The following is a 12,065-nucleotide window of genomic DNA, read 5'->3' as shown; positions in this document are numbered from 1 at the left end:
GTAGAGGGGCATAATGTTTTCTGGTCTGTGGGTCTGTTCGTTCCTCCATCTGTTCATCTGTCCGTTTGTCCTGCTTCAGGTTAAAGTTTTTGGTCAAGGAAGTTTTTGATGAAGTTGAAGTCCAATCAACTTGAAACTTAGTAAACATGTTCCTTATGATATGATCTTTCTAATTTTAATGCCAAATTAGAGTTTTTACCCCAATTTCACGGTCCACTGAACATAGAAAATGATAGTGCAAGTGGGGCATCCGTTTACTTGGGACACATTCTTGTTTTTAATAATATTCACTCAAGCAAAAGAACTATAACAGGCTGTATGGATATTTGATTTTGTAGATATTTGATTTTGTGGAGTTAGCATTAAAGAAATTTCAGAATTGAAAATGTGTACTTCAATGTACTTTTAAATTTGTAGTTTACCAATACACATAAAATCACACAAAATTGGTATCCTACAGATATTAAAGAAAAATGTCAGCACACTACTATGGGTATCACATGGCTACACACAAAATGTACATTCAGCTAACTGTTTAAGCTGGAAAAAATATTTGATTATTACAAATTTGTATATTTACTGCAATACAAACTGAAGTAATTGTTTAGATTCTTCAGTGAGAAATAAAAGCATTCTTTTACTATATTCAAGTTCAAATCATTAGACCTAAAAGACCACAATCATACAATATTAGTCATAATAAATCTTAAAAGAGAAATAAAAATTGATAGAATTGAATAGTAAACTTTACTAAATAAAGAACTAAGATGAAGTGTGCACTAAAATTGTATTCGACCAGAGTTATGAATGACAAAATTTTTGAACTTTTCAATTAGTCACACGATGAAATACAAATTAAACCATTGAGATATTATAGTTCTTATATAAACCATGAAGATGACTACAATATTAAAAAAAAATGTATTAAATTAACAACATTAAACCTCTAATGACTGTGATATACCATCTTGAAAAGATTTTTTTTTATTGACAGATTTCGGTTTTCAAAATATATTGGGGACTAACATATCTATCTGTTTTACAGTGTATCAGTCAGCAGATCTAAAGATGTCCCAGCCTTTGGTCCACATATTCCAGAAAACATCAAGTTTCCTAAATCGGAAGAGTTTGCAGAATTCCTTTTGGCAAAAGGTAAAATATTAATAAGATAGAAATATTGATTTGAAAGGTTGCATAAAGTATTCATTTCCTTTTCATTTTTTGTCGAGCCTTCGACTTTAGTCGAAAAAGCGAGACTAAGCGATCCTACATTCCGTCGGCGGCGGCGTCGTCGGCGGCGTCAACAAATATTCACTCTGTGGTTAAAGTTTTTGAAATTTTGATAACTTTCTTTAACTATACTGGATTTCTACCAAGCTTGGAAAGAAGCTTGTTTATGATCATAAGATAGTATCCAGAAGTAAATTTTATAAAAATAAAATTCCATTTTTCAGTATTTTTCTTATAAATGGACTTAGTTTTTCTGCTGGGAAACATTACATTCACTCTGTGGTTAAAGTTTTTAAAATTTTAATAACTTTCTTAAACTATCCTGGGTTTGTACCAATTTTAGACAGAAGCTTGTTTACGATCATAAGATAGTATCCAGAAGTAAATTTTGTAAAAAAATAAATATATTTTTTCCATATTTTACTTTTAAATGGACTTAATTTTTCTGCTGGGAAACATTACATTCACTCTGTGGTTAAAGTTTTTAAAATCTTAATAACTTTCTTAAACTATCCTTGGTTTGTACCAAACTTGGACAGAAGCTTGTTTATGATGATAAGATAGTATCCAGAAGTAAATTTTGTAAAAAAATAAATCCATTTTTCCCGTATTATACTTATAAATGGACTAAGATTTCTTCCAGCATGTCCAGTTAACATTACATATATTCTGCAGTCAAAGTTTTTGAAACATTTATTAGATTCAAAAACTATCCTGGATTTTTACCAAACTTGGACAGAAGCTTCTTACAATCAAAAGATAGTATCAAGAAGAATATTTTCATTGATTTTTTTCCTCACTTTTGTTGAGCCTGCGATTTACAGCAAAAGTAGGCGAGACACCGGGTTCCGTGAAACCCTTACAAATTTTCTTGACATAAAAGTTTGACCTAATATGAGATAATTAGTACTCTTTGTAAAAAAAAATGATGAAAATTACACACCACATTTACTTCATTTTGATAACTTAATATATGAAGTTGACAATTTTTTTTCAGTGATAAATGCAGAGAATACTGCCCATAAAGGTGAAAAATTCAAAGCTATGGCAACTAGAACAAGAACAGAATACCTCAAAGATCTGGCAAATAACCATGTGACATCTACCACACTAGAAAGTAGTTCTAAATTAAGTAAGTCATCATATTAACTACAGTAGAAAGTAGTTTTGAATTAAGTGAATAGTCATATGACATATAGTTATCCTTCATTTCTGACTATTCATGACGGTAGATTCAGGCATTTTATGAATAAATTTTCCAGTTTATTGAATTTAAGATAAACAAAACTGGAATTTCATCATTTTTGGAAAATTACTTTATTAATTTTTACATAATTTTACATACTTTACATATGCATAAATGATTCCTAACTTTGCAACAATGCAATTTTTATGCTCCACCGAGGGTCATTATGTTTTCCTGTCTGTGCATCTGTTTGTCCATTCATCCATTTGTTCCTTTGTTTTTTCATTTGTCCATCTGTCCTGCTTCAGGTTAAAGTTTTTATCAAGGTAGTTATTAATGAATTGAAGTCCAATCAACTTGAATCTTAGTACAAATGTATCCTTTGATATGATCTTTCTAATCTTAATGCCTAATTAGAGTTTTGACCCCAATTTTACGGTCCTCTGAACGTATGAAATGATAATATGGGCAAGGCATCTGTGTACTATAGTCTCATTCTTGTTTTATTTTATTTAAAATGTTTTTTTGTCCAGTTTTGATATGTTAATTATTTAATGTGTTTCCTATGTGAATCATCAACCAAAATCAGCAGTAATTATTACATTTAATAATGAAAATTTAATGTATTTTAGGTAAATTTGGTTTGGGAAGTGTCAGGAAGAAAGAAAAGACAAAACAGAAAGTCATTCCTGATATGTTTTCTCTTGGAACAACAGTATGGTGTGTCCAGGTATGCTCTTACAGAGATAAACAACAATGTCATAACACACAATGTTGTAGAATCACACAATGTTGTAGAATCACACAATGTTGTAGAATCACACAATGTTCTAGAATCACACAATGTTGTAGAATCACACAATGTTGTAGAATCACACAATGTTGTAGAATCACACAATGTTGTAGAATCACACAATGTTGTAGAATCACACAATGTTCTAGAATCACACAATGTTGTAGAATCACACAATGTTGTAGAATCACACAATGTTCTAGAATCACACAATGTTCTAGAATCACACAATGTTGTAGAATCACACAATGTTGTAGAATCACAGAATGTTGTAGAATCACACAATATTCTAGAATCACACAATGTTGTAGAATCACACAATGTTGTAGAATCACACAATATTGTAGAATCACACAATGTTGTAGAATCACACAATGTTGTAGAATCACACAATGTTGTAGAATCACACAATGTTCTAGAATCACACAATGTTCTAGAATCACACAATGTTGTAGAATCACACAATGTTGTAGAATCACACAATGTTGTAGAATCACACAATGTTCTAGAATCACACAATGTTGTAGAATCACACAATGTTGTAGAATCACAGAATGTTGTAGAATCACACAATGTTCTAGAATCACACAATGTTGTAGAATCACACAATGTTGTAGAATCACACAATGTTGTAGAATCACACAATGTTGTAGAATCACACAATGTTGTTGTTACTGACATTCTCACTCATTTAGACTTCCATGATATTAGATTCATTCATTCTATGTCATAGAAAACAACAATAGATTTGATTTGAGTTTTTCCATTCAGTCTATACTTAATACTATCCTGTTATTTCATCAAATATGTTATTAAATCATTAAGACACTAAATAATTTATAAAGAATGGAACCTATAAGTATTTAAGTAGATATCAATTTTGACTTTTATTTTAACAGGTAGTAGACTGTGGGTTGTCTTCACAGGTAGAAAGCATTAAAGTTCTTCATTTGTGATACCTTCTTACAAGAATGCTATAAACTTAAACTTGTATGCAATTAGACATATAATACCTTTTCTTAAACTCCTATGCAATTTGACATGTTATACCTCTTTTTAAATTCTTATGCAATTTGACATGTTAAACCTCTTTTAAACTTGTATGCAATTTGTTGTGTTCTACCACTTTTTAAACTCTTATGCAATTTGACATGTGATACCTCTTTCTTAAATTTGTATGCAATTTGACATGTTATACCACTTCTTAAACTGGTATGCAATTTGACATGTTATGCTACTTCTTAAACTCATGCAATTTGACATGTTATAGCTCTTTTTAAACTCTTATGTTATTTGACATTTTATATCATTTTTTCACTCCTATGCATTTTGACATGTGATTCCACCTTTTAAACTCGTATGCATTTTGACATGATATTCCACCTTGTAAACTTGTATGCAATCTGACATGTTATACCTCTTTTTAAACTCATATGCAATTTGACATGCTATACCACTTTTAAAAAACTGTTATGTTATTTGACATCTTGTACTACTTTTCAAACTTGTATACAACTTGACATGTTATAGCACTTCTTAATGCAAGTGACATGTTAAGCTTCTTCTTAAACACTTATGCAAATTGACATGTTATACAACTTTTCAAACTTGTATGCAATTTGACATGTTATACCTCTTTTAAAACTCTTATGCAATTTAACATGTTACGCTACTTCTTAAGGTCAATATACTGTAAAAGGGCTATGTCACAAATTTTGCATACATCTTTAGGTTGTTGAACTATAACTGAAAATTGAAAAAATAATGCATTTATCTTTTTCAATTTCTGAAATATAACTTATTGGATTCTTTCAAAAAAGGTTAATATTTCTATAGAAAGCACATAAAATTATCAAAAATGTAATATTATAATAGGGTCTCTGACTTTGTTTTTACCTGAAGATTTATAATTATTTGATTCGACAACAATTTTGTCTTATATTTTAACAGGTAGAAGACTGTGGGTTGGCCATGCAGGTGGATTCGTTTCTTGGTATATCATCAGAAGTATTGGTTGTGATTGAGGAGAGCTCTGGTGAAGTAATATTTACTGTCCATTGTGGTGCTATAATTGGTTGGACATCTCAAGCCATGAGGTCAGTAAAGCAAGATTACACTAAAATGTTAAACACTAGAACTTGAATAAAGGAATAGAATATTTTTAAAATAATTATAGAAAATATGTTGCATCTTTTTATGAAAAAAGAGTCGAAGGGACCAATTAAAACAACAAACAATATTGTCTTTAAATTAATTGCCATGTCTTTGACAACATTTTTATGAAGACAGAAAGTTAGAAAAAAGAATAAATTAACAGTATAGAAATTAAAAGTACAGAAAAGGCATTTCTGACTTGGTTTGCCATGAGAAAAATATTTTTATATTTAACTGATTAATAAATTATTTACAAGTAATTCTAATAACTTTATTTTCAGTATAAGAATATACTTTAATCAAGGAGAGTCTGTATTTGTGAAGCCATTCAGTGGGGAGATGGAAGAAACACAAGAAGTCTGTGAGAGATTAACAGGTGTTACTTCTGGTTGTGAGGTAAATATTTTATGATTTTTGAAAATCTTATATCTTTGTGGTCATACAACTCATGATCAATCAATCAATTAATTGACCAATCATTTTGTTAATCAATTAATCAATAATATAGGAATAACTAAGATTGTTACAACCCCGCTTTAAAAAAGCAACCCCGCTTTAAAAAAGGGGGTATACTGTTTTACCTCTGTCTGTCCTTCCGTCAGTCAGTTTTTCCGTCCCATGAATATTTTTCGTCACATTTTTCTCAGGAACTACAATACAAGGATTTCTGAAATTTGGTTTCAGGGTTTATCTAAGTCAGCTATACCGTGTGATGCGTTTTCAGATTGATCACTTGACAACTTCCTGTTTACCGAACACTTGTATGATTTTACACATGATAGCCAAGTTGAAAATTTTCGTCACATTTTTCTCAGGAACTACAATACAAGGATTTCTGAAATTTGTTTTCAGGATTTATATAAATCAGCTATACCGTGTGATGCGTTTTCAGATTCATCACTCGACAACTTCTTGTTAACCGAACACTTGCATATTTTTACACTATTAATATTATCCAGTTGCAGCGGGATATCATCAGTGAGCAGTAGCTCGCAGTTTCACTAGTTTGTCTTTCTATGCAATGCCCAGTAATATTGTAGTTGGCCGTTATAATAATAATAATAATAATTAAAAACCAATTGTTCTTTCTATGCAATGCCCAGTAATATTGTAGTTGGCCGTTATAATAATAATAATAATAATTAAAAACCAATTGTTCAGAGAACCATTGATGGTCTTTCCACCAGTTAAGACCTTTTTTATATGAAAATATTAAAATTTGGTTTTAAATGTCAATTGTACCGTCAAATGACAGCTTATTGAACGCTAATTCCAAAAATGTATGGTTTCTATGGAAAAAGATATAGATAAGGGAGATAATTGTTTACTTCCGGTTCAAACAATGTTATTTCCGGTATAGTTTGATAGTTTAAGTGACACTGATTCCAAAAATATATGGTTCTATATACTTTTTCATTAATGAAGTACAAAATATAGCTACTTCCAGTTTACAAAAGGTCACTTCCGGTTGTCTTTTTCTATATCACATTGCTTGCAACCTAATTTAAAAAGTCCCAAGTCTTGATCATGTATACATATGAGGTAAAAGCAAAGGTCAAAATCTAGAACGTTACATTTACCTATGACCTTGAGCTCAATTTCGAGGTCATCAACCAAGGACCTCAAATCAAAAGACTCTAAGCCTCTACTATATATAGTTAATGAGTTGTATTACCTTACAACTAATATTAGATATAAAAGGGGGCAAAAATGGCATCAAATGTCTACGTACTCTTTCGACTAAAATCTACGTGTTACCACATGTCGCAACTAACAATTTAGTAAAAATAATTTGTCGATAAGTTATTTGGCTTTTGAAAATGAGTGAAAATAAGCCAAAATCAAAATTTATAATATGACCTTGACCTTTGACCTTGACCTTATTTTCATTTTTTTGGACCAAGGACCTCAAATCAAAAGACCCTAGGTCTCTATCACTTATGGTTTACCAGTTAGAAATGCAAATTCTTATATCAAACATAAAAGGGGGAATAACTCTCATATGGAATCTATATACTGCTTCGATCAAAATAAAACAGAACATCCTGAGGATATAAAGAGCAATTTGGTAAAATAAATTTGTCGGTTTCTTATACGGTTGCGAAGCCTTAGAGATAACAAGAAAAACAGTGTTCAGGGAGATAACTCTTAATTGGGAAAGTATTCGGTTAAAACGAGTTGGTTTCAAAAGCGTATAAACTGTTCGATATCATATTCCAAAAATCTAAGCGACATCTTGCGAAACAAAAAAACAGCGAAGGAAAAAAATTAGGCGGGAGAAAAAAAAATAAAATAATAATAATAATAATCAGAAGAAATCCAATAGGTCTTTCCACGGAAAAGTGGAAAGACCTAATAATAATATTCCTAGAGAAGATCGTTTATGTGAATGTTGTAGAAAGTGTGTTATTGAAGATGAATACCATTTTGTTCCTGTTTGTCCAGCTTACAGATCTGTACGAACACAATTTTTACCAAAGTACTATTGTCATTGTCCTAATAATCTCAAACTACTAAATTTACTTCAAGCTTCTAGTAAGTCTGTTACGGACAAATTATGTAATAATGTAAAAGCTGCATAGAATATTATATCTAATAAAGTCTCATAACTTTATATTTCATTGTATTATATTATCGTTCTCTGCTGTCTATTCATGTTTTATATTATGTAATATATGTTGTTAATGTTGCCATAGCATGTCTATGCTTTTGCAATAAAGATTCATTCATTCAAAAAAATATGCCCAGTAATGAAGTTTTTAATGCATTGAAGAATTTGTAAATTATTTTGTTTGTGAGTTTAGGTATTTTGCCCTTGGTAATTAGATTTCCTGAAACAAAACAATTGACCACAGTAAAATTCTGTGAATGAAGTTTTTAAATTTGTGCCATTTGATCTCATAACTTTAATACAACAACAAAATGCATTTTGATTTCAGTCACAAGATATGACGTTAAAGAGAAATGGTTTGGGTCAGCTTGGGTTTCATGTTCAGAGTGATGGCATTGTAACTGACGTGGAATCCACAGGATTTGCTTACGATGCAGGACTGAGGAAAGGCAGTAGACTAGTGGAGGTCTGTAAGATAGCTGTTGCCACCATGACACACGAGGAGTTAGTAGAGTTACTGAGAACCTCTGTGACTGTCAAGGTCACGGTCATACCTCCATTTGACGATGGAACGCCAAGGTTAGTATTTAGGATGCTATATTCATCTCACGCATATAACAACACATGTACACAGATTGTATCACACATATGTACACACATACTGGTCTATATCTGGAGCTTAATTGTAACATTTAAAGCAGTAAAATTATTTAATTTGATAACACATGTTTATAAATTGAAGGGGATTTCCATTATTCCTGTTTGGAATTCATTGAAATTCTTTGAATTTTTGACTAATTAAGTTTGTCTATATGAAAAGTGTTAAAAAAAATGTAAATGTCAATTTTAAAGCAACATCATAAATTTAGCTTTATTTGGCAAAATTGGAAACCAGTATCTTATCAGTTGAAGATACAATGTCAATATGCGAACATTCAGATATATTTTTATTTCTAACATTCATAGGAATCTTAGTTAAGACCATTCTTTTTACCTAAACTGAATCAACATTGTGGAAGTGTAGTTATTTTAAAGTTAAAAATAGACTTATAAGCAATAGTCATCTTTAGAAATGAAAATTCTGTGCATTAGATTTAGCAAAATACTATTTAACTTGCATGCTCCTAAATTAGTCAATTCAATTTAAGATAATTTTTTATGTCTTAAGAGGCAATTTTTTTTAGAACAAAATTACAAGCTGGACAACCTTATTACTGGCCCTATCTTGAGGGCTAGCAATTACAAATGACTCTTCTTCATCATAGAAAATAAACTTTTACACCACATTGCACTACCAGCACCATGCTAAACACTAGAATATTTTATTCAGAATGAATCAACAATTGCAAAAAAATTTTTAGCATGTGTTTTCTGCTAAGGGGAAGTAATCTTTCATTAGCTGTACCCAGTGTTCTCCCTTGTATTTTTATACAGCTCTATTTGATTTTGTTGTAACATTGTTTCTTTAAAGTTATAATGTCACTCTAAAAACATACCACCACATTTATTTAACATTTATTTTATAAAAACAAATCGGATTGTTCCATGGTTAAAAATAATAGAACATGGTGCAAATGGGAGAACACTGAATACCTATCTCTCTTGACCTTAGTGTGACCTCTATTCATGACCTTGACCTTTACAGGGGTGTGGCTACGCTACACACAAATTGTCATTCATCATCATTGAAGACATTGAAAGCAGCATTGCAGGCAACAGAAAACCTTCAACAATGGCAGAGAGATGTAAATGGCGATCTATCTCATTCGAGAGAAATCTCTAGCAGTTCTAGTGAAACATCATATCATTTAAGGGAAATAACTCTTTCTACAAAGATCAGAGAGACTGATGAGTCTGGAGATAATTTCCGTGGATCGATGACACTTCCTCTTCAGAAGAAACCATTAACTCCAACTAGGTACCAGTTTCAGTCTTTTCTGTTTCCCTGCATGAACTGTATTCCTGCATGAAGTATAATCCTTTGCATGATCTGTATCATATATATTCTTTGTGCTTACATATATATTTGCTCTGTCTTTGCCATCTGCTTGAATTTATTTTTTATTATCCCGCATGCTTAACCTTTCCTTTCCTTTTTTTTTTGTTATTTACTCTGAAAAAATGTCTTGACGGGGAATAGTTTCATTATGTTAGATGTGTGTTTTTTATCCAAAGTCTTGTAATATAAGTTCCAATTTATGTTATTTTTATTATTTAGTCATTTAATTGCTCATGTGTTTCTGTTTTCACCTTTCATTTGCAGTACTGTCTTGTAGAATATTTATTTTGTAATACCTTAAAGTATATTCTTTAATTTTTATACCGAAGTGTATTGAAATAGTAAAAACACCCCTTTCTCATGTATACATTCACCTTAATATATATAATTTGTTTTTTACTGTATATTTATAGCATATCTTCCTTGTATCATAGCAGTTTGTTTTATCAGTTTTGCTGGAAGATATTATGATGTAATCTAGGTCATATCCAAAAAAAGTTTGAAAAAGAGTACATTATTTTGTACACGTATATCCCCAAGCAGATATGCAATTCAAAAATAGATTCATTAATATAAGTAGAAATTTTGCCAAATGGTTTGGTGTCCACCTTGACTATATGCATGGAGAAGGATTTATTTATTGTTATTGTTAAACCTTCAAATTCACCTCTCTATAAATCCTCTCAAATGGTATTTTGCAAGATCATTTGTTTGTATGGAATTGTGAAATTTATTGTTTAGATGACACACACAAATTGAAAGGCCTACATAATGTAACATCTTTGGTTACCAAACCATAGTTTTCAAGACATACACAAAATAAAGTATGGTAAAGGTTGTTCGTTGATTGATGAAAAATCCATAATAATACTTTCTGGTAAATTTTCAAGTTAAAATTTGAGTTATAAATTGACTTTAATCTTTTATTTTTCTGCTTTAAAAGGAATACTATTATTGTTATGTTCTTTTTTTCCAGCATAAGGGTATGTAAGGGTTTCATAAAAAAGTACAACCTTGTATTTGGTAGGGTGCCAGTAGACAAGCCCAGTATAATCATGTTCATGAACCACATCTTGTATACCCCTATAATGTACTGTTACTCCACTGTCCCGGGCTAGGGGAGGGTGGGCGCTTTCTAACCTGTTTATCCCCACCACATTCTGTATGTGCCTGTCTCAAGTGAGAAGCCTGTAATTCAGTGGTTGTCCTTTGTTGCTGTGTTACATATTTGGTTTTTGTTCATTTCTTTGTACATAAATTATGTCATTAGTTTTCTTGTTTGAATTGTTTTACATTTGTCATGTCCTGGCCTTTTAAAACTGACGACTATGCTGTATGGACTTTGCTAATTGTTGAAGGCCATACAGTAACCTATAGTTGTTAATTTCATTGTCATTTGTGATCTTGGTAAGAGTTGTCTCATTTGCATTCATGCCAAATGTTCTTTTTTTTTATATTTACACACCAAATTGCTTATAAGAATGATTTTTCGGTTTCCAGATTGGATTTTTTTTTTATTTATCCTATTTAATTTGGATTTGGAACAAAGTTTTCCATTTTCTTGATATTGGAAAACCTTCATTTCATGTCATAAAATGTATAGCTCTGTATTTCATTAGTACTATTTTAATGTTTGTATCAGTTAACTTGAAAGTGTTCCCATTTACCTCTTGATATCACATGTTCATTAGGAATGATGGTTATTTTGCTCTCTTTTATTCTTAACTGTTTCAAAGGCATCAAATAACAACTGATACATTGCATCTTCATTAGTGCAGATAATACAAGATCTCATCCTCTCCAGCTTCAGTAATATTGCAAGGTTATAGAATCGTCTATTTATATACTGTGCATTCATTTATTTTCGTAGGTATCAATTTTCGTGGATTGAGAAAAACTTGCATTTTTATTGATATTTGATTTCGTGGTTTTCAAAAATTATGCATATATCCATGCAGCAAATTTGTAACTTGTTGAAAAATTAAAATTTGTGGTTTTCTTGTACCCATGAAATCCACAAAAATTGGTATCCAACGAATAATAATGAATCCACAGTAATCATTTTCCATGATCACAAATTCACATTAGCATG

General features: G+C 30.8%; 1 protein-coding gene across 8 annotated transcripts in view; it reads left to right on the top strand.

Annotated features, from left to right (window-relative positions):
• The window catches only part of LOC134711229 (signal-induced proliferation-associated 1-like protein 1), a 47,456-nt gene that overhangs the window by 22,019 nt on the left and 13,372 nt on the right, over positions 1-12,065 (top strand). For 5 of the 8 annotated variants that reach the window (XR_010106157.1, XM_063571703.1, XM_063571704.1 and 2 more), the window contains 8 exons: positions 1,046-1,152; positions 2,228-2,362; positions 3,049-3,146; positions 4,109-4,135; positions 5,160-5,305; positions 5,645-5,759; positions 8,303-8,553; positions 9,620-9,892. Coding sequence is in view for 7 of the 8 variants with exons in the window: in XM_063571703.1 (XP_063427773.1) it covers positions 1,046-1,152; positions 2,228-2,362; positions 3,049-3,146; positions 4,109-4,135; positions 5,160-5,305; positions 5,645-5,759; positions 8,303-8,553; positions 9,620-9,892 (1,152 nt within the window). In the remaining variant the exon portion in view is untranslated. The remainder of the gene's footprint in view (positions 1-1,045; positions 1,153-2,227; positions 2,363-3,048; positions 3,147-4,108; positions 4,136-5,159; positions 5,306-5,644; positions 5,760-8,302; positions 8,554-9,619; positions 9,893-12,065) is intronic. The other 3 variants (XM_063571706.1, XM_063571707.1, XM_063571709.1) reach the window with 2 other exon arrangements.

Source organism: Mytilus trossulus, chromosome 3 (genome assembly GCF_036588685.1).
Source record: "Mytilus trossulus isolate FHL-02 chromosome 3, PNRI_Mtr1.1.1.hap1, whole genome shotgun sequence".
NCBI classification, from domain to species: Eukaryota; Metazoa; Mollusca; class Bivalvia; order Mytilida; family Mytilidae; genus Mytilus; species Mytilus trossulus.
The sequence above is the reverse complement of the archived record's forward strand: the minus strand, read 5'-3'. Positions and strand labels throughout refer to the sequence as shown.